General features: G+C 56.4%; 3 protein-coding genes across 4 annotated transcripts; 2 read left to right on the top strand and 1 right to left on the bottom strand.

Annotated features, from left to right (window-relative positions):
• Window positions 1-464: 464 nt before the first annotated feature.
• Window positions 465-6,485, top strand: RAD23A (RAD23 homolog A, nucleotide excision repair protein). 2 transcript variants are annotated; one of them, XM_070625351.1, is made up of 9 exons: window positions 465-804; window positions 2,192-2,353; window positions 2,520-2,701; window positions 2,840-2,895; window positions 3,028-3,155; window positions 3,417-3,495; window positions 3,660-3,790; window positions 5,487-5,651; window positions 5,725-6,485. In XM_070625351.1, exons 1-9 carry the CDS (start codon window positions 733-735, stop codon window positions 5,836-5,838), a joined length of 1,089 nt encoding a protein of 362 aa, XP_070481452.1. In that variant the 5' UTR covers window positions 465-732; the 3' UTR covers window positions 5,839-6,485. The 2 variants fall into 2 exon arrangements, with proteins under 2 accessions (XP_070481452.1, XP_070481451.1); XM_070625350.1 differs by having other exon boundaries at window positions 467-804; window positions 3,657-3,790.
• Window positions 6,486-6,970: 485 nt separating this feature from the next.
• On the bottom strand, window positions 6,971-8,771 carry GADD45GIP1 (GADD45G interacting protein 1). Its single transcript, XM_070625352.1, has 2 exons — window positions 8,392-8,771; window positions 6,971-7,330 (listed from the first exon to the last, which is right to left on the bottom strand). The coding sequence occupies exons 1-2, from the start codon at window positions 8,739-8,741 to the stop codon at window positions 7,012-7,014; spliced, it is 669 nt and encodes a 222-aa protein (XP_070481453.1). The 5' UTR covers window positions 8,742-8,771; the 3' UTR covers window positions 6,971-7,011.
• An 8,708-nt stretch (window positions 8,772-17,479) lies between these two features.
• DAND5 (DAN domain BMP antagonist family member 5) lies at window positions 17,480-20,504 on the top strand. Its single transcript, XM_070626614.1, has 2 exons — window positions 17,480-17,791; window positions 20,259-20,504. The coding sequence occupies exons 1-2, from the start codon at window positions 17,480-17,482 to the stop codon at window positions 20,502-20,504; spliced, it is 558 nt and encodes a 185-aa protein (XP_070482715.1).
• Window positions 20,505-21,760: the final 1,256 nt, after the last annotated feature.

Here is a 21,760-nt window from a genome sequence, read left to right as displayed (position 1 = left end):
TGAAAATTAACGTCTTCCTTAAGTACTTCGGGGGTCATAGTGAGGATAGCGGGGTGAACAAGGTGGACAGGGAAGGAGCAGCAGAGAGGTGGGAGACCCAGGAACTAGAACGGTAGGTTCATCCCCCGAATCCGGCTTTCCCTCAGCAATGCGTGAGGCCACCAAATGGCCCCATGTCCCCGCTTCCACGGCCAAACGTGTTTTTTAGAATTTCCACTGAGTGCTTGACACGGGTCCCGTAGGGGTGGCCACACCCGAATAAAACTCACTTGGAAGCAGAAAAACATGAACAAATGTTTTATGGAAGAAGTGCAAATATCTAGAGCGAGCATGTGAAGAATTTTGTTCAACGTCATCCACAAAGAACTGAAACTCATAAGAGCGTGAAAGCGGGGACATCGGAGCCATTTTGTAGATGCATGACGTCACCGCTAACGGGCATGGCGTCACTCGCAGGAAGCCACATGATGAGTGTGCGCACTGAGCGAAAAGCCCCCGCCCGTCCCGCGGAGCTGAGTTTAGTCTGCGCATGCCTGGCCCGAGGGCACTCTCGTGCGCATGCCCACGAAGGCCAAGGGGGGCGCGCGCAGGTCACGTGCTCTGGTGGTCGGCGCGCGCACCGCCTGCCCCGGAAGCGGTCGGCGCGCGGCGCGGCTGGGCGCTAAGATGGCGGCGGCGTGAGTTGCATGTTGTGTGAGGATCCCGGGGCCGCCGCGTCGCTCGGGCCCCGCCATGGCCGTCACCATCACGCTCAAAACGTTGCAGCAGCAGACCTTCAAGATCCGCATGGAGCCTGACGAGACGGTGCGAGCCGGGCCGGAGCCCCGGGGCGGGAGCGACGGGTGCCGGGGGTGGGGGGGGGGGGGAGGCTGGGATCCCGACGGGAGGGGCGAGGAGGTCGGCGCGGGCTGGGCCGGGCCCTGCCCAGCCTCCCACCCTGCCCGAGTCTCCTGGAGCCCCCAGTGGTGCCCAGCCCGGCCCCTGGCGCCTCCACTTGGGCGGTGCTCGGGGCCCGCTCTCCGGGCGAGGCCCCACCCCCGGGGCGTCCGCCAGGACCCGGCTCCAATGTCAGCGTCCTCGCGGGCCGCAGGAGCCGCCGGCTCGGGTTCCCGGCCGGGCTGCGCTCTCCAGACGGGGGCTCTGCGCTCCCAGCTTTGCAGGCGTCTCCTCTGGACGCTGGTGGCCGGATCTGGGAGGAGTGGCCAGGGGGTGTTGGGCGGTGACAGCAGCGACGACGATGATGACAGTAAACCGTCTGAGTTTCAGTGGTCCGTGTTTGCTGGCCGTTTGTTCTTTTTCCAGTCGCAGATCGTTGTGGTGTTGTAATCTTAGTAAATCCATGAAACAGGCTTGTCGTTTGGGGCCTTTGCCTGCCCTTGTCTTACAGACGTGGAAATCTAGGGTTTCAGGAACGTGTTGCCCCAGGCGCAGACAGCGAGTAATGGCAGAGCTGGGATTCAGATCGCGTTCTGCCCGTGGTCAGAACATGACGCTGCCTTCTTAGCTGGAAAGAGACTTAGGATCTCACAAGCATAGCGAGTGTCTAGCTGTGTCCTTGCCACTTTCTGCGCAACTATCTCCTGAGGGAGACATTGAAGTCCGCTTTTGGTAGAAAAGGAAACAGACTCAGATTTTTTTGACCAGCCCAAGCGTTTGATTTTCAGCGAGGTAGCTAACCTCTCTATGCTTCCGTTTTCTCATATTGTAAAATAAAGCTGGTGACATTTATTTCGTACAGTTGTTATGAGGCTTTGAAACTGTGACATGTGTACACTTACAACAGCACCATCACCTTAGGATGCTCTTGGTAAACACTGACCACTGTCAGCAGCGTGGAATGAGGAAACCCAGCTCCCCTTTGTTTTGTTTTACTTTGACTCCTACTTTACACTATCTGAAATGTGTGTTTGTTTTCTTCTTCCCACATTAGTGGCACCTCTGTGAGAGCGGGGACTTGTGTGAAGTTCTGTTCCCAGCTGTGTCCCTCAGTGCCCGAAACAGCCCCTGGCACATGACGGGTGTTCAGTACACACCCTGCTGAGTGGTGGGATGAATGAACAAACTCGCCTCTGGCTTGCTTGACTGAAGTTTAGCCTCTCTGCCCTCAGGGCCTGCAGCCTCTCCCCTCCACACTAGAACGGAAGAGAGTCTCTTGGGGTTTGCAGTGGCTGATTGTACCCATCCCCCCCAGGTGAAAGTGCTAAAGGAAAAGATAGAAGCTGAGAAGGGGCGCGATGCCTTCCCCGTGGCTGGACAGAAGCTCATCTATGCTGGCAAGATCTTGAGTGACGACGTCCCCATCAGGGACTATCGTATCGATGAGAAGAACTTTGTGGTCGTCATGGTGACCAAGGTGGGTGCAGTGTGCTGGTTGGAGGGGTGGGTGGATTAGCTGGGGAGCTGGCAGAGAGCCGTGTGTGCCCGGCAGAGATTAGCCGTGAGCAGGCGGGGCCGGGACGGGGCGGGCTGTGGGGACTAGATAGGGGTACTGATGTCTGCTCTTTTTCTGGGTGTCACAGGCGAAAACGAGTCCAAGCAGCGCAGTGCCCCCAGAGACCTCACCCACTGCTGCCCCGGAGTCCTCCACCACCTTTCCTCCGGCCCCTGCCTCAGGCATGTCCCATCCTCCGCCTGCCCCCAGAGAGGACAAGAGTCCGTCGGAGGAATCAATCCCCGCGACGTCCCCAGAATCCGTGTCAGGGTAAGGCAAGGAACAGCAGTCCCAGCTTGGGCCTGTCCTCCCAGCACATTCCAGCGCCCACATACGTGACCCCACGCACCTGGGGGGAGGGCAGGCCGCCAGGAGCCAGGGTCCGATTTCTCTTTCTTGAATTTGCAGCTCTGTTCCCTCTTCAGGTAGCAGCGGGCGAGAGGAAGACGCGGCCTCCACGCTAGGTGGGTGGGGGGTCCCCCGGGCAGAGCGACTGGGTGCCCCAGCCATTAGCTGGGCCTTGTGTGAGTGCGGGAGGGCCTGGGAGCTGTAATTGCCTCTCCTTGGTAACCCAGGCCTTGCTGCTCCTTCCATAGTGACTGGATCTGAGTATGAGACGATGCTGACGGAGATCATGTCCATGGGCTATGAGCGAGAGCGGGTTGTGGCCGCCCTGAGAGCCAGCTACAACAACCCACACCGAGCCGTGGAGTATCTGCTCACGGTGAGGGGGCTGCTACCTCCCGGGGAGGCCTCCATGGAGTTCATGGGCTCCAGTGCCCTGACACGTGGTCAGGGTGCCCCCAAAAGCCTTTGGGTCGTGGTTCCAGCCAGGAAAGTCTTCCTGCGGGAGCCTGCATGTAAGCAGTGGGGTGGGCCTGGGGAGGCCAGGGCCCAGGCCTCACCTGTCTTGTGCCAGGGCTGAGCATGTAGGAGGGAGGCAGTGGACAGTCTGTGCATTGGAACTAAATAGGATCCCCAACAGGGAATTCCTGGGAGTCCCGAGCCAGAACATGGTTCTGTCCAGGAGAGCCAGGTGTCCGAGCAGCCGACTACAGAAGCAGGTGAGTGGACTAGGGGGTGCGTGTGGGGGAGTGTCTGCTGTCAAGACATCTGACTCCTCCTGCCCCTCGATGCCACGCTCATCGTTGGCTCACCCCTGGGTCTTTGCGTTTGCTTCTGGGTGTCCACTGTGGTGTCTGACCACGCACCTTCCTCTTGCCAGCAGGAGAGAACCCTCTAGAGTTCCTGCGGGACCAGCCCCAGTTCCAGAACATGCGGCAGGTGATTCAGCAGAACCCAGCACTGCTGCCGGCCCTGCTCCAGCAGCTGGGCCAGGAGAACCCTCAGCTTTTGCAGGTGCGGCCCTGGGGGCGGAGCCAGTGCAGGCGCCGTCTCCCCTCCCCTCTGGGTACCACAGCCCCAGAGAGCAAACCTGGCCTGTCATGGGATGTAGGAGTTTCCCTATATTTGGAAATAGCTCCTGCTGCTCCCTGTGGCCTGATGGCCTGCCCAGTCTCGTAACCCTGCCAACCACCCAGGGAGGTGTGAGGGCTGTCATCATTGCCCCCACGGAGGAAGACGCCAGAGGCTTGGAGCAGCCTGGCAGCTGGTGGAGCGTGTGTGTCTCCAGTTTCTTGGCTCGGTGCTCTTCCTTTTGGGTCTTGTGGCTCTGGCTTGGCTTCACATGCAGCTGGGGCTTCATAAATGTCTATGGGGTTGCAGGGTAGCCCCCAGGACCGCTGGGCCCCTGTTGACTCTGGGACCACCGTGCTCAGCAAGGCTCCATCCTGCCCCTGAAGGGTCCTAGGCAGAGGGACGGTATCCCCACTTGTGCCAGGGTCCTCTGGGTCCTCCATGAAGGCCTGCCTCTCCTGGCCTGGTACCTGTTGTCCACTGCTTCTCCTCCCACTTCCCTGGCTCTGGTGCTGGCTCCTCCTGCTCACCCCTCCGGATGTTGGAGGGCCTAGGCTGCGTACCTCTCTGTTCACCATCTGTACTCGGTCCTTCCTGCACGTTGTCTTGGGCCTTCAGTCTGTGGTGCTCCTCAAGTCTGTGTAACCAGCCTGGACCTCTGGATGCCACACTCACCTGTGGCTGACTTTATGCCTTTGTCAAAGTGCTTTCTAGATGTCAAAGACTTCAGAACAGACCCTTCTCCCAGCCTTCCCCATCCCCACGTGGACCGGCCTGGGGTTGGTTGAGCCCCAGGCCCTGGGGGCCGGCTAGGGTTGTCCATCACCTGTCCTGTCTGATCTGCTTCCAGCCCATCTCACTCAGCCCAGCCTTGCAGTCCACCTCCTCTCCCACCCGGTTCCCTGGCAGCTACCACCCAGGCCTCTGCTTCTGCTCAGCCCCAGGGTCCATTCCGCACATGGAGCCAGATTCCTGAAAAAGCACTTTTTTTCCTTGATGTGAAAATTGTGAGACGTACATAAAATTAGAGTTGTATCAGCACCCTTACATATGCGATACCCAGATGAGTTAACCTTTTTGAAAGGTATATGTCTTTCTGTATTTACATTACTATTGTGATGTTCCATTGCACTAGAAAGCACTAGAAGAAAGCGAGTCTGGTCCCTGCCTCCTCTCTGATCTCATCTTCTGCTTCTTCCTTCTTCCCTTCCTTTTTTACTGTGTTTTGCCACAAGGGTCTTGTGTTTCTGGGATTTGCCAAATGCATCCCCACCCCGGGCCTTTGCACTTGCTGTTTGTGCTTCCTGGAGGAAATTCCCTCCCCATCTGGCAGGTCACAGACTGCTCCCTCCTGGCCTGCAGTGTTTTTCCTAGCCCAAGGTCTGCCGTACTGTATGCCAGGCGCAGTATTTATGTTGTAAATAATTGTCCATTTATTTGCATGGGGCCCATCTCCCCACTCTGGAACATCAGCTCCAGCAGGACAGGGCCCATGTCCACTGCTGTGTTGCTGTTTGGCTAGAACAAGCACTCTAAATATGTGCTGGGTGAATTTTGAAAAAGCAAGGGCTGTGATAGGGGCCTGGGAAGGGAGGACAAGGCATGTGGGTCACCATCCCTTCCCGTCTGTCTCCCACAGCAAATCAGCCGGCATCAGGAGCAGTTCATCCAGATGCTAAATGAGCCTCCTGGAGAGCTGGCAGACATCTCCGATGTGGAGGGCGAGGTGGGCGCCATAGGCGAGGAGGCCCCCCAGATGAACTACATCCAGGTGACGCCGCAGGAGAAGGAAGCTATAGAGAGGGTAAGAGGCTTGGCTGTGGGTGGCCCCGCTGGGGGCAGGCCTGGCCCGCTCACGCCTGCCCCTCTCCCTGCAGTTGAAGGCCCTGGGCTTCCCCGAGGGCCTGGTGATCCAGGCCTACTTCGCCTGTGAGAAAAACGAGAACTTGGCTGCTAACTTCCTCCTGAGTCAGAACTTTGATGACGAGTGATGCCGGGAGGCCGGGCTGCCCACTGCCCCCCCACCCCTCAACTCCACGGAAGTTTTATAACAGAAAAAAATATATATATATTCATGTTTATTTAAGAAGTGGAAGAAAAATCAAAAACTTTAAAAAAAACCACCCCAACTTCCCACCCTCCTAAAGTGGCCCCCATTCGCATCTTGGCCTGAGAAGACCCGGGCCAGACAGCTGTCCCCATCCCCCGCCGCAGCCCTGCCTACTTGAAGGAGCTGGCAGGACTGCAGGCGACAGATGGGCCCCTCTTGGCCTCTGTCCCAGCTCCCTGCAGCCAGATGGAGAGGCGGCTGCTTGCTTCCCATCCCCCGAAGAGCCCCCGAGACCTCCCCCGCCCTCTTCCAGGGTGAGGGGAAGCTGGAGCCCCGGACTTGGGTCCTCCATTGGAGTGGCCCAGCCTTCCATCTGGGCGAGCACCCCAAGGCCCCTCCCCACTCTGGCCTTGGCCTCCAGCCGGCATCTCCTCATCTCCTTGGCTGGGAAGGGGGAAGCCTGGGCTGTCCTGCTTGGGGAGGGGGTAACATCAGAGCTGCTCTGGAGGTCCAGCCCCCCCCCCCCCCCAGCCCCAAACAGAACCGTGTCTGATAAAGGTTTTGAAGTGAATAAAGTTTTAAAAGCTAGTCCTGTGGTCTGTGCCTGCTGGGGCTTCCCACTCCTGCTGGTCTGGGTCTGGGGGCTAGTTGGGCCCGGGCAGTGTAGGAATGCTGAGGGGGGCAGAGGGCGCCGTCAGCCTCTGCAGGTTGGGGCTCCCAGTGTCTCCCCCCTCAAAGCTGTCTCGTGTCCAGGCGGTGGGCCCCCGCTCAGACTTGGAAGGGCTGCCTCCCCCCCCCAATCACCGCAGTCTGTTTTGGCTACACTTCTCCCCTGGTAATTGGCTAATTACTGGAGATTAATGTTGGTAAACAGAAGCCTTCTTCTCCTCTGCCAGCTGCTCCTCCATTATTTCCCCCTTTGCATCCCCCTTTCTCTCCCCCTGAAGTCCCAGTCAGTCGGCACAGCCGCCAGTCCCTGAGTGAGAGCCGGCGCAGGAGTCCCCAGCCCCAGGTGTTGGGGAAGGAACTGGGGCCCGGGAGGGGCGCAGCGGGAGGACGCAGAGGCTCAGGGCTGGCGCGGGCAGGCAGCAGCTTTATTGGGAAGGGACACAGCTCAGGAGCTGGGGGCCGCAGAGGCGGCTGGGTCCTGGGCAGCGGCGGCAGCCATCGCGGCTGCTCGGGCCTCCTTCTTCTGTCTTTGTCTTTCCTCCTTGAGGCGCTTGCGCTGCTGCTTCTCCATGTCCTGCAGCAGCTCCTGGAAGCGGGCGCTCCGCGGGTCCACATGGTAGCCCAGGCGCTCCTGGGCCTCCGCCTGCAACCGGGCCCGCCGCTCCTTGTCCGCCCGCTCTTTCTCCCTGCGCTCCTGTTGCTGCCGCCGCCAGCTCTCAATCATCTGTGGCATCTGGGCCATGCGCTCTGCGATGAGCTGCTCCCTGCAGGGGACGTGGGTGGACGGTGAGGGCAGGACCCCCAGCCACAGCAGAGCCCATCTGCCCTCAGCCTGCCTCTCCCCGCTCCCTCCCCAGTGAGTGTCAGGAAGAGTCCTGACAAGTGAAGACACAGGCAGGAGAGAGGAACTCACCTGTGCGTGACTTTGCGCCCAAGACAGCGCCGCCGGGCCCCAGGACCCCGGGAGCAACCCCCAGTCCACCCAGCATCTCACAGCGGCCAGTGAGCCATCCACGTGCCACCCACCATGCTGGGCCGCGCCCACAGCTCGCTTCTCCAGCCCAGACATCGCTGAGCAGCTGCTGTATGCCAGGCCCAGTGCTAGGCACAAGAGCGAAGGCAGGAAGTGGGTGGGACCTGTCCCGCCCATCCTCCGAGTGAGCAGGTGCAGTCCCGGCTGCATCTGAAGGATTAGAGCAGTGACGCTGGAAGACCTAAAGCCCCAGGACAGGGCTTCCCAGCAGCGACCCGGCAGAGCCAGGCAAGACCCGGGTCACAGCGCAGCTCAGCGGTTCACTGCCTCGGTGACTCTGGCCGAGTGACTCCACCTTGGGCCTCAGTTTCCTCATCTCTACTGTGGGATGAACTCTCCTCCTCACTTTAAACAGGAGACACACTTGGCCTGCTCCTCCCTCCAGGAAGTGCCACCATTCAGATGCCCCTGGTCTTGCCAGTCTTCCTTCAAGTCTAATCCTTCAGCCTGGCCTCCTGGTCTGCTTTCGACCCTTGATTCCAGGCTGCATCCCCTCCCACTCTGACGTCCTGGCTGTTCCTTAAGGCATGTTCCTATCTCAGGGCCTTCGCACCAGCTGTTCCCTCTGCCGAGAACACTCTTTCTGAGATCCCCCCAGGACTATGTCTGGTCATTCAGGTCTCTGCTTAAACATCAAGCCCTCAGAGAGGCCCGAGGCCTCCCAAACGAAAGCCGCGCTCCAGCACGCTCTCGTACCCCAGTTTTACTTTCCTAACGGGTCTGTTTCGTCCCCCGCCTTGCGCGCTGCGGGGCTCCGCGGGGACAGGGCGGGGAGGGCCGCCGCGCACGCACCTGGCCTGCCGCTGCCGCTCCTCGGCCTGCTGCCGCGCCCGCAGCGCCTCCTGCATGGCCTCCAGGCTCGGGCACCACTCGCGCTCCTCCGCCTCCAGCTCGCGCAGCCGCTCCCGGGACGGCCACAGCGCCCCGGCCGCCACCCCGGAGGCGGCGCCGTGCCGCGCGAACTGCTTGGCCGCGTAGCGCGGGCTCAGCTGCCAGCGCGGGGTCAGCGGGTCGTCCGGGTCCGGCCACCAGGGCCCCGGCGAGCGGCGCGGGGGCGGCGGCGCCCGGTAGCCCCGCGGGCCGGGGCCCAGGGTCGCCGCCCGCCCGAGCAGGCAGCGCGCCTGCCGCATGGGCGCCGCCATCTTTGCCGTGCGGGGTCCTCGCGGGCCGGCGGGGTGGCCACGGCGCTGCCTGCGCGCGGTCGCGGGCTTCTACGCATCGTGGGGCGTAAATCAATGTTATCTGTGAAAGGCGTCTTTAAAATGAACATTTGTATATTTAAAACAGCATTTAATTTTTATTTTAAAATTTAGATGTTTAAAATTTATTTTAAACAATCATTTAAATATTTATTTAAAATATTTAAATATTCTTTCAATTTGAAGTCCAGTCTACATATTACTTTATTTTTTACTTTAAATATTTAAAATCGATTTAAAATGTTCGGTGAAATACTTACATGTTATTTTAAACACATTTAAATTTGCTCATAACGTGAACTCTATTTTATGCTTTTTAATTTGATTTTTAATATCTTTGTTAACATTTTTATTTTAAATAATTATATAAAACCTGACCTGGATATTTATTTTAAATATTAAAATTTCTACTTAAGGGGGCCGGCCCCGTGGCCGAGTGGTTAAGTTCTCGCGCTCCGCTGCAGGAGGCCCAGTGTTTCGTTGGTTTGAATCCTGGGCACAGACATGGCACTGCTCATCAAACCACGCTGAGGCAGCATCCCACATGCCACAACTAGAAGGACCCACAAGGAAGAACATACAACTATGTACCAGGGGGCTTTGGGGAGAAAAAGGAAAAAAAAAATAAAATCTTTAAAAAAAAAATTTCTACTTAAAACATTTACTTAAAGTTGTATGTAAGTATTTAAGATATTTATGTAGATTTTATTTTAAGTTTCATTGTAAATATTTAGTTACTTTATACCTTTGAACTTAATTTTTTTCTGTTTTAAGATGTTTGGTCTTGGTGCAGAAATTAAACACTATTTTAGAAAAAAGATTTCAGCCTTAAAAGGGAAGGAAATTCCAACACAGGCTACAACGTGGGTGAATCTGGAAGACATTATGCTGAATAAAATCAGCCAGTCACAAAAGGACATACATTGTTTGATTCCACTTATATGAAACCCCTGGAGGAGTCAAACTCTTAGCAACAGAAAGCAGAATGGTGGCTGGCAGGGGCTCAGGACACGCAGAATGGGAGTTGTGGCCTAATGGGGACAGAGTTTCTGGGGTGATGACAAAGTTCTGGAGGTGGACGGTGGTGATGGTTGCACAACATTGTGAATGTGCTTAATGCCACCGAACTGGACACTTAAAAATAGTTAAAGTGGGAAACTTTGTTATGCATATTTTGTCACACACACATAGAGTTGCAGTTTGCGCAGTGAGCCTGGAAGCCTGGACGAGCATGTTCGTGTCCCGCAGCACCGTGTATATTCTATAGGTCAGTCCCAAGCGGGCAACAGCCCCACCCGGGCCCTTCCGCAGGAGAATGGAGGCCTAAATTTTGATGTTTTGGTCAACAGGATGCTGCACAGGAGCGTGAGAGCAGAAATGACAGTAACGTGGGTGGCTCTCACAGACGTCACAGGCAACAAAGGAAGCAGGGCCGAGTGACTCATTTCATAAAGAGTGTTTCTGTTGTGTGAAGTTTACACAGTGGTCCTTTTATGTCACGTGGAAAAGCCCTGGTGTCATGGATGTACACCTTATGGGGTAAATGATGAAACAAAAAAACAAGGCAGTGATCATTCTGGAAGTCAGCATGGGACGCCTCTAGTGGCTGAGGGGCCACATGGCGGGGAGGGGGGTTCCCTTGTAACAGGTCATTGGGTGGGGCATTCCTGTCTGTTTCCTTTTCTCCAAGTGGACAGTATTCAATGTTATTTTTTTTTATTTTACTTTATTTATTTTTATTTATTTCTTATTTATTGCTGAGGAAGATTGTTGCTGAGCTAACGTCTGTGCCCCACTTCCTCCATTTCTCCATTTTGTACATGGGACGCCACCACAGCATGGCTGGACAAGCGGTGCGTAGGTCTGCTTCTGGGATCTGAACCCGAAAACCCTTGGCTGCTGAAGCGGAGCCCGTGAACTTAACCGCTACGCCACTGGGCTGGCAATATTGTTTCTTGATATAGGCTACAGTGATGCTGAGGTTGTAATTATTATTTAAGCGATATATAACTGTATATGTGTGTTGCACACTTTTCTGTAGAGTTTTGACATTTCACAATTTAAAACATGAAAATGCAAACAATAGGGGCCGGCCTGGTGGCAGAGTGATTAAGTTCACACATTCCGCTTCAGTGGCCCGGGGTTCACAGGTGGATCCTGGGTGCGGACCTAGCACCCTTGTCAAGCCACACCATGGCGGCATCCCACATAAAATAGAGGAAGGCTGGCACAGATGTTAGCTCAGGGCCAGTCTTCCTCACACACACACAAAATACAAACAATGAAAAGGATTACGGTGAGCAGTCTTACTCCCACCTGTCTCCCATGCTCCCCTTCCCTGTCTGAGCCCCTCTCCCTGCTTGTGTTAGTTTCTTATGTATCCTAGAGTGGCTTTATACAGTCCTTTTTTTTTTTTTTTTTGATGAGAAAGATTTGCCCTGAGCTAACATCTGTGCCAATCCTCCTCTATTTTGTACATGGGATGCCACCACAGCGTGGCTGATGAGTAGCGTAGGTCCACGCCTGGGATCCAAATCTGCAAACCCTGGCCACTAAAGCAGAGCATCTTGAGCTTAACCACTATGCCACTGGGCCAGCCCCCATATGTTCTTTACAGTATTAATGAATTATTTCATAAGAACAGAACAGTACAGTCACTATGTCATCTCCCAGGTTCAACAAATCTTAAGACTTCGGCTCGAGTGCTTCAGATTTTTTTTTTTTTTTTTTTTTTTTTTTTGGTGAGGAAGATTGGCCCTGAGCTAACATCTGTTCCAGTCTTCCTCTACTTTGTATGTGGGACGCCACCACGGCATGGCTTGATGAGCTATGTGTAGGACCGTGCCTGGGATCTGAACCCCGGGCCACCAAAGCAGAGTGCACGAACTTAACCACTAGGCCGACCCCAGATCTTTTTTTTTTCATTCTGTTTAATAAAATTTGACCCCTTCTATTAAAGCTTCTGATGAGAGTAAAGCCTTCCCAGTTTCAAATGCCACTCCTTTTTCTCCCCACCCTCCTCAGGAATAACAATTATTTTGAAATTAACTTACTCTTCAGGAGCAGTCTTCATGCATTGCTGCTTATCTGGAGTCCGTGGAAACAATATACAATTTTTTAAATAGTTTACATAAATGGTATCCTGAATGTGTCAGTTTGCAACTTACTCTTCTCCCTCAACCTCCTGCTTTGCAGATGTTTCCATGTGGATCCCAGTAGATTTATTGTACATGCTACATAGCTGTGTTTTTCACGTTGCAGGTCACGGGGGCCATTATTGACTCAGGAAATCAATGAGGTGGCTTATGACCAGCGCTGACTTATTTATTTCCAGCTTTAAAATTAAGGGAAGAATGATTTATAGAAAGCTGTTTTTTAGTTTAAAAAATGATTTTTAAAAATTGTGACAAAACCTTAGCCTGGTAACTACTTTTAAGCGTCCAGTTTGGTGGCAGTAAGCACATTCACGTCATTGTGCAGCCGTCCATCTCCAGAACTGTGTCGCCTCGCAAAACTGAAACTCTGTCCCCATTAGACACTAATGCTCCATTCCTCCTCCCCCAGCCCTGGCTACAACCCTTTCCACTTCCCATCCCTATGAATCTGACTCTTTTGGGCCCTCATACAAGTGGGTCATGTGATATTTGCCCTTTGGTGACTGGCTTATTCCATGTAGCATAATGTCTTCAAGGTTCATCCACGTTGTGGCGTGTGTCATAACTCCCTCCCTTTTTAAGGCTGAGTAGCATTCCATCGTATGTATTCGGCACCTTTTGTTTATCCGTTCATCCCCTGATGGACACTTGGGCTGCATCCATCTTCTGGCGATTGTGAATAATGCTCCTCCGAACACGGGTGGACAGCAGTTATTTTTAATGGAAAAAAATAGAATAAAAATGCCAGATTGTATCACGCCTAGTGAGGGTAAGCAGTGTTTGGTAAAACTTTTATTCCCCTCACATACATGAATGTCTGTACAGCGTTCCCGTGGCAAGCGGTGCTGACAGACCCTCCCCCAAACCATTCTGTTGTGCTCGTGGATCGCGTGGAGGAGAATGTGGCCTGACGCACTGGGGATGGCTTGTCTCTGCTCCGTGCCGTCTGCAGCCCCGGCTGGGAGGAGTTTAGTTGAGTCACTTGCTGCCTGGCCTCCAGAATCATCGGAAGGCGTCTTCATTCATTCACGTCTCGTGACTGATGCTGGCCGGAGCCCCAGCCAGGTTGGTGGCTGGAATATTGACACAGCGGTCTCCGAATGGGGCAGTTTGAGCTTCCTCACAAAGTGGCAGCTGGGTCCCAAGGCTGACGTGCACGGCATTTCTGTGACTGAGTCTCGGCAGTCATGTGATGTCATTTCTGCTGCATTCTGTTGGCCTCGCCAGTCACAAAGGTTGTCTGGGTTCAAGGGGCGGGGTCAGAGACGTTGTCACTCCATCAAAGGACTGTCACGGTCACACCGTCAAGGTCACAGACAAAGGATTGTACGTAGAGCCTGGAGGACGGGACACACGGTTGAGGCCTCTTTGGAAACTACAACCTTCCCCCCCCCCGGTTCACAGTGTGAAACATATTTCTTACTGCACTTTGTGGTAAAAGAAAGTTCGGGAAAAGTCTGTGCTCAATATTGCCCATGCTGTGGGTAAACCATCACTATTCCGTCAGGCTGTTTCGATACACATTTGTGTCCAGTTTTTCTCGGTTGCAGAAATGCTGCTGCCGTGGGCTCTCTGTCCACGTCCCCATGTGTGGCTGAGGTCCAGTGAACAAAGAGGATTGAGGGAGGAGGTGAAGTGAAGAGCGTTAGACAGGGGCCAGCCATGCAGGCTTTAGAGGCCACAATGGGGAGTTCCAGGTTTCTTCCAAGGCAATGGGGAGCCATGGGAAGTCTTTGAGCAGAGGAGTGGTGGATGTGATTGATGATGCTCCTCTGGCTGCTGAATGGGAAAGACATTGAATGGGTCAGCATGGAGAAGCAGGAAGAACCCTTAGGAGGCAGAAGGGGCCATGTGGTCCCTGATATGCCTTGGCCTCAGGGCCTTTGCTGTTACCATGTCTAGAACTTTCTCCCCAGGATCTTTACATGGTGGGCTCTTTCTTGTCATTGTCATGATGTTTAACTCACTGGCCACCTGGTTTGCTCCTTGGACCTTCGAAGAGATAGGAAGTGAAGTAGAGATGGTCCCTGAAGTGGAACAGCACCCAGTCTTGTAGGTGAGACACACCCAGAATTATAACGGAGGAAAGAGGAAGAAAGTGCTGAGAATCAGGCTGATGCACAGTCAGGTGCGAGACTTCTGAGCCGCAGTTTCCTACCAGACCAGGGCGTCTGGGAACCTCCCTAAGAAACATCAGCCTCGAAGTGAGAGTAGGTCCTCTCCTGTCAGACCCACCCGGCTGAGCTTCAGCCGCTGGCCAGGGCTGTGCAAATTTCTGTCATATAAACCACCGTCTGTATGACTTTGTTATGGAGGCCCTCACAATTAATACAGCACTTCGTTCCTTTTTACAGTTGAATGATATTCCATCATAGGGATTTTTTTTTTTGTATTAGCAGTGATAGATAAATGACAAGCAATAGGATATGTTGGAGGATATGAGGAAGCCATTTGGCTTAAAACCAACTCAATCTCACCTTGTTTTTCCAAAAGGGCCTGATGCGGCCTGTTGAGCACGCATTGTACATCTGCTTTAAACACTTACTGGGGGCTGGCCCGGTGGTGCTGCGGTTAAGTGCGCATGTTCTGCTTTGGTGGCCCGGGGTTCACTGGTTCGGATGCCGGGCGTGGACATGGCACCGCTTGGCAAGCCATGCTGTGGTAGGCGTCCCATGTATAAAGTAGAGGAAGACAGGCACGGATGTTAGCTCAGGGCCAGTCTTCCTCAGCAAAAAAACACCAATGCTTGGGTCTCATCCCCAGAGATTTCAGTGTAATTGACCTGGAGCAGGGTCTGGGCATCCATTACCCAATTAGAAGTGACTCTAAGGTGCAGCCAGGAATGAGAACCACTGATACAGAGCAAACTCCCAGAGAGAGGAAGCACAAAAAGCCAAGGGCAAAAGAGTCATGTTGCAGAACGTTCTTTGCAGTACTGTGATAGTTCAAAATTGGATGATGGAGAAATAAATTTGGGGTATACATGTGCAGTGAAATACTCTTCAGGAGTGAAAACGAAGGGACATGAAGGACAGATGAAAGTTAAAAGGATGTATACATTATGATACCGTGTATCACTAAGTTTACAATGAAACAATTTTATGTATCTTTTCTGAATGGATACATATGTAGTTTTGCTACATATAGAGGCATGGTTTTTTGTTTGTTTGTTTTGTTTTTTTTCCCCCGAGGAAGAGTGGCTAACTGTTGCTAATCCTCCTCTTTTTGCTGAGGAAGGCTGGCCCTGAGCTAACGTCCATGCCCATCTTCCTCTACTTTCTACGTGGGACGCCCACCACAGCATGGCTTGCCAAGTGGTGCCATGTCCGCACCCTGGATCCGAACCGGCGCACCCCGGGCCACCGAGAAGCAGAACGTGCGTGCTTAACCGCTGTACCACCGGGCCGGCCCAGGCATGGAGATTGTAACTGGCCAATTCAGGGATTAGGGACAAGTACAGAGCCAGTTTCTGACGCATCTGTAATCTTTGATTTCTTCATTGGGGTAATGAGTACAGAGGTGTTTGTCATATTTTTATCTATACTTACTTGAACACCTGAAATCATTCCCTTAAAAAGCAAAGGTAAGAACAAGGATATACAATATTTTCATTGTTTTTCTTTTCTTTTTTCTTGATCAAAGCAATCTTTAAACTCTAAAGTGAAGCCTCCCCCCATTTCGTCTCCTATTTCCATCCTCCCCAACAAGAAAATCCTGCTGCTCGCACACAAAGTAACCTGTAGCTGTGAATGCTTACCCCGCAAAAGGTCAGCTCATAATAGACACCCCGTTCTGAATTTTTTCAAGCCTCATTTTTCTTGGATAACTTTCCATGTGGAAACTGAGGGCGCGTCCCAGCCCTGTGCAGCTGAGTAGCAGGATGGCATTAAGCCTGGTGAGTCTGGAGGGAGAGAGACGGGGGAGACGAGGGTGGGGAGGCGACGGGAGTGGGCAGGGCGAGGCCCCGCGGGCTGCAGTGCGGACTCGGGCTGTCCCCCGGGGAGGTGCAGCCCTGGGGGGCTCTGAGCGCAGGAGGGACGGCCGGACCCAGGGGGTCACAGGCGCCCGCTGGCTGTGCGGGGAACAGACTTTGGGGGGAGGAGGCGGGAGCTGGGGGACCCGGGTGGAGGGCCTGTACTGGGCCAGGTGGGAGATAATGGGGGCCGTGTCCCCAGGTGGGGGACGAGGAGCGAGTGAGGAGTGGGCGCATTCTGGGGAGATTCAGAAGCTGAGGGGACTTGCTGTCATATCAGGGGGTGGGGTCAGAGAAAGGGCGGGGTCAAGGATGCTGCGAAGTTTGGGGCCTCAGCACCTGGCGGGACGGAGCTGCCATCAGCTGGGTGCAGAGGACAGCGGGAGGGAGGGTGAGGGGGCGCTCAGGGGCTTGGATGCGGGAGCCGCCCGCGCCCCTCGGGCGGGGTGGGGGGAGGTCGTGAGGGCGACAGGTGCCCCCGGCACGGCCGCCTGCAGCCCCGAGAGTGGCCGCCAGAGGGCGAGCGCGCCCCATCGCCGCGGCCTCCGGGGGCGCGGGAAGGACCCGCCGGGGCGCTTCTCACGGCCGCGCCCGCCGCTCGGCACCTGCGTGCGAGATGGGCCGCGGGGGGCCCGGCCAAGCGGGGACACCGGGACCGCCCTCTCTGTGCTTCCCGTACTCCGCCCCCACCCCCCACCAGGCTCTTCCCACCGCCCCCCAACCTCCCGGCTCTGCAAAAACGTCACCTCCTCGGGGAGGCCTTCCCTGACCACCCCCGGGGCAGAAGCGCCCGCCCTGACCTCTCTGAGTCACATCCCATTTTAATATCTTCTTGACACTTAAAGACCCTGAAGTCATCTTATTTATCTTGTCCTGTCTGTTTTCTGTAAACAGTGTAAATCTGCTTCCGTTTTGTCCCCTGGTGTCCCCAGGGCTCAGAATCCTGGGCAGCGTCTAATAGGTGCTAAAGAAAAAACAACAGCTCGAACGTTACTCATAGCTTACTCATTCTGCTACTGTGGACCAGCCTCTATTTTGAGCTCCTTACGTCAATTCTCTCCTCCAGTCCTCGGAACAACCCTACCAGGTTGGGACTGGCATTATCCCCGTATTACAGAAGAGGAAGAGGAGGCCCAGAGTGGTTAAGACACTTGACTGAGGTCCCACAGCCAGGAAGCTGTGATGCTGAGATTGAAACCAGAGAGGCCTAAACCGCAAAGTCTGATTTTGCTCAACGGCTGAATGGGCCCTTAGGGCCTCAGGCGCTGTGCCCCAGCCCGTCTCTAGACCTACCTTCCCTGGTCCCACAGCCCCCACGGCCGGCCACAGGCCCAGCCCCGAGGCCCCACCGGCTGGGGCGGGCTGGGAACGCAGCAGCAGGTCTGGGTTTACTCTCCTCCCTGCTGTGGGTTTGCAGACATGCCTCCCAGGCCGCCCAGGTGGGACCAGCCATAAAAGCACGTCTGGGGGCCAGACTCCACTGGCCAGACAGCAGGGTCGACTGCCCAGGATCCTGAGCCCAGTCCCAGACCCAAGGAGAGACGGACAGACAGATGCTCCTCGGCCAGCTGACCGCTCTCCTGAGCCTGCTCGGCGGGGCCCAGCTGCTCACGGGCTCGGGGAGGCCCCCACCCCAGCCCCCCGCCACCTCCAATCACACATGGGCTCAGGGCCTCGGGGCCGCGGCCTCCCCGGGGCCGTCATCCGCCCTCGGCAGCTGGAAGGCCTTCCTGGGCCTGCAGAAAGCCGGGCGCCTGGGGCCCCGCGCGCGGCAGCCTGGGCAGCAGGTGGCCACCGCCCTGTCTCTGCCGCTGGACCCGCAGGAAGTGGCCCGGGAGATGTGCAGGGCTGTGCCCTTCACGCAGGTGAGCGAGGGGGTGGAGAGCGTGGGCTGTGGTGCCAGACGGATCCGGGTCAGCCCTGCACCCTCACCCGCGTGTCTCTGATCCGCAGTTTCCTCTCTTATGAGATGGGGCACAAACCTCTACCCGGGGGACCGTGCAGTCGCCTCCATCCTGGTCCCCCAGCTTCTGCTACTGCCACCCTGTCCCCCCCCCCGCCCCCCCCGAGTCTATTTCAACATTCAGAGGCCAGAGGGAGCCTGTGAGCACCTGAGTCAGACCCTGTCCCTACTCTGCTCAGAACCCTCCATGGGTCCCACCTCACTCAGAGCAAAAATCTAAGTTCCTTCCACGGCCCACAGATTCCAGAGGATCTGCCGCTCACCTCCCTGCCCTCGACTCCTTCCACTCTCCTTGCCTACTTCACTCCTGCCACACCAGCCGCCTCACTCTTCCCCAGATGCACCAACGTGATATCCACCTGAGGGCCTTTGCACTGGCTGTGCCCTCTGCCTGTAGTACTCCCCCCTCCCCAGACATTCTATGGCTCCTTCTCTCACCTCCATTAGGTTTCTACTTGGATGTTGTTTAAAAAAAGCAGCACCTCCCACCCCGTTCCCCTTTCTCTACTTTATTTCTCGCTGTAGTACATGTCATCACCTAACATATCGAACTGATTTTGCGATTGCATTTATCGTCTGTCTCCCTCACTGGAACGTCTGCTCCAGGAGGGCAGGGATTTCCATGCCTTGTTCCCTCCTGTAGCCCCGTCCCCAGGCCCCGGAGCAGAGCCAGGCACACAGCAGTTAGTATTCAGTTAGTGTTTGTTGAATGAATGAATGAATGAGAGACAGTAGTGCCTGGCTCCTCAGGGCTCTGGGGCAGTCTGAATGAGACCGCCATGGGGAAGCCCTCTCGAAGCTGCATTCAGTCAGGGCTCCATGCAGGTTTTGGGAATTCATGCCACAGCTTGTTTCCAGCCCAGGCTTTGGAGCCAGGTGTACTGGAATTCAAATTCTGCCTTAACTGCTCATTTCTCTGTGACCCAGGGCAGGTGGCTTATCTTCTCTGAGCCTCAATTCCCACCTTTGCAACACGGAGTCAATAATAGTTGAGAATTCAGGCAAAACGTTTGGGACCATGCCTGGCAAGGGGCCCGTTCCCAAGGCCCCGGGCTTGTTATTCATTCAACAAGCCCTTGCTGAACTCAGGCGACTTCTGGCCACACAGCAGTGATTGCACAGTCCTGGACCAGCCGCCTTGCCCAGAATCCGGCCTCAGTTGCCCCATACAGCCACACACCCTGTGCCCAGCAGAGGGGACCCCTAGCTTGGGATCCAGCTTCGGACCCTCCCCAGAGCTGCAGCTGCGCTGGGGGGGAGCTCACAAAGATGCTCTGAGGGCGAGCAGCCCCTCAGCTGCCATGTGGCCCGAGGCCTCGGCCTCTCTGGGCCTCAGTCTCCTCGTCTGTAAATGGGGATGACAGTGGCCCCAGGCTCGGGCGCTGTGGGAGCAGTGAGTCCATCTAAGTGAGTGTCGGGGCGGCGTGGTCTTAGGGCTCCATGGGCGTCAGCTCGTGTGACAACGACCCCATGGGGCGGCGGCTGACAACAAATGGGAAGAGGGCCCTGTCCTCAGGCAGTTTCTATTCTGGGAGACTGGGGGGCGGGGGGGCAGTGGAAGAACAGCCACCACAGAGACCTACCTGGACACTGCTGTGAGCCCATGAGGAGGGGCGGGGGTGCGGGGGAGACCCCCAGGGCCAACTCTCCCAGGGGCGCCTCTGAGGAAGGCGGGATGGAGGGCATGAGCCCGGGGAAGGGTGGATGGAGGGGGGTCTGGGCGGAGGGCGCTGGGCCGGTGGGCCAGAGGTGGGCGCAAGTGAGTGCCTGGGAGGGACGGCGGGAGGCTGGGCTGGCTGGGGTGGCAGGAGGGGTGGAGGGGCCTGGGGGCGCAGGGTTTAAGCAGAGAAGGGCTGTGACCTGGGGACCTGGGGATGAGTTGATAGACCCACTTAGCTGGAGGGGGTCGGGGAGGAACTAACATTTACTGAGCACCAACTGTGTGCCAGACAAGGGGCTAAGGGCTTTCTGTTTGATCCACCCCCCGCTGGGCTCCTGTAATACCACCCCTCCCTCCTGTCCCTCCTTAGAGGTGGCAGCAGCTTCCTGCTTGTAGCAGTCCCCAAGCCACCTCATCATGGTCCCTTGCTTGGGAACAGCAGCTCTTCCCGGTATTACTCCTCTGTTGAAAGGCCTAGAATGGTTTCTTTTTTTTCTGGTCGAACTTCGATGATTTTACAGGTGAGGAAACTGAGGCCCAGAGAGGCTGAGTAATTTGCTCCAAGTTACATAGCTAGCAGGCGGCAGAGTCAAGATTTGAACCTGGGTATCCATGCCTCTCGGGGCCGGGAAAGGGTGGAAGTGGCTGGGCATTCTGGCCATGCTGGCCCCAGACTCCACTGCCTTTGCCCCTCCCTGCCTCTGCTCAGGTGCTCTCCCGGCCGGGCTGCATAGCTGTCCGTCTCCGAAATCACCTCTGCTTTGGTCACTGCTCGTCAGTCTACGTCCCCGGCTCCGGGCCCACCCCTCGCGTCCTCTGCAACAGCTGTGTGCCCGCGCACAGGCGCAGGGTGCCCGTGGCCCTGTGGTGTTCGGCAGGCCGCCCGGCCTCCCAGCGGCGGGTGATGACGTCCACCGTGCTGGTCAAGGGCTGTCAGTGCAGCCCGAGGGTGTGAGCTGAGCATCTCAGACAGACACACAGATGCACGTGCCCTGGAGAGACGAAGAAAGCCACTGAGGAAGACGCCGACCCGGATGGTGCACACCGGGTCAAGAGACCAGACAGGTCCCCAGAGCCCTCGCCTGCTCCTGGGGATGCCCGGCAACCCCCACCCACGGGATGGGCCATTCGTAATCGCCGAGTGCACTTATTGAGCACTCACTGTTTGCCAGGCCCTGCTACAAGCGCTCAGTGTGTGCTAACTCTGTCTTCACAGCAGCCCAATGAGTCAAGGGTTAGGGCCACCCCATTTTACAGAGAAGGAAACTGAGGCCCCAGGATGCAGAGTCACTTGATCAGGGTCGCACCGTCTGTGGCCAAGGTGGCTTTTGAGACCACGGCCATGGGGCGCCTGCCTTCAGCCTCCAGACGGGGCCACTCCCAGCTGCAGGGGACAGATGGCTCCCCCAGACCAGAGACGCAGTGACAACCCCGTCCTAGGAACCCCAGGAAACCAAGGCAGGCAGATGTCTCTTCGGGGGGAACCTGCGTGCCCCTGCCTCCCCTCCTCCCCGCCAGGTGGCATTCCACAGGAACCATAAAGGTTGGCTGGGCCCAGTTGTGTGTGTGTGTGTCTGTCCCTCCATCTGGGGCTCTCTGGGAGTCATGGCCCTGGGCCGGAGCCTGGCAGCGGGCGCCCCCCTCCTCAGCTGGCTGAGGGGCTGCAGTGGACGAGGGCGGCCTGGCTTTGGGCAGCTGGAACCAGGGCCCCAGCAGATGGGCCCGTCTGGCACAGATGCAGGGACATGTGGCGCTGTTGGGGTTGCCTCCAAATGCCCCCCGGAGCGTGGGGCGGGGGCCGGTCGCCCCCCTCAGCCCTCTTCCTGCCTCAGGAAGGAAGGCCCCAGGTGAGGGGAGCAGGAGGAGGGACCCGAGGAAACAGATGGGCCAGCGGGCGTGGGAGCCCATGACCTCTGACCCCAACAGGCCTGCACAGCGGGGTGGGAACAGGCCGGGCAGGCGGCTCCCAAGGCTCTGCTCCAAGGGCCCTGGCGGTGGGGGGGAGGGGGGGTCAGGAGGGGCCCATGGGGGGCGCGCTATCCCTCCCCTCTCCAGGGTTCTGTGCCAAACCCCAGGCAGCGTCCGAATGGGCAGCTCAGCCCTGGCACTGCGGGCACCCTCTCTCTGGCAGGCTTGCAGTGCCTGCTCCCCCCTTCAGCTGTGCCCACCTCCTGCTAGCCGGGGAGCCAGCTGGGAACCTTGGTGCCAGGG

This window comes from Equus przewalskii, chromosome 6 (genome assembly GCF_037783145.1).
Source record: "Equus przewalskii isolate Varuska chromosome 6, EquPr2, whole genome shotgun sequence".
Classification (NCBI taxonomy): Eukaryota; Metazoa; Chordata; class Mammalia; order Perissodactyla; family Equidae; genus Equus; species Equus przewalskii.
This window is presented reverse-complemented; position numbering and strand designations above follow the sequence as displayed.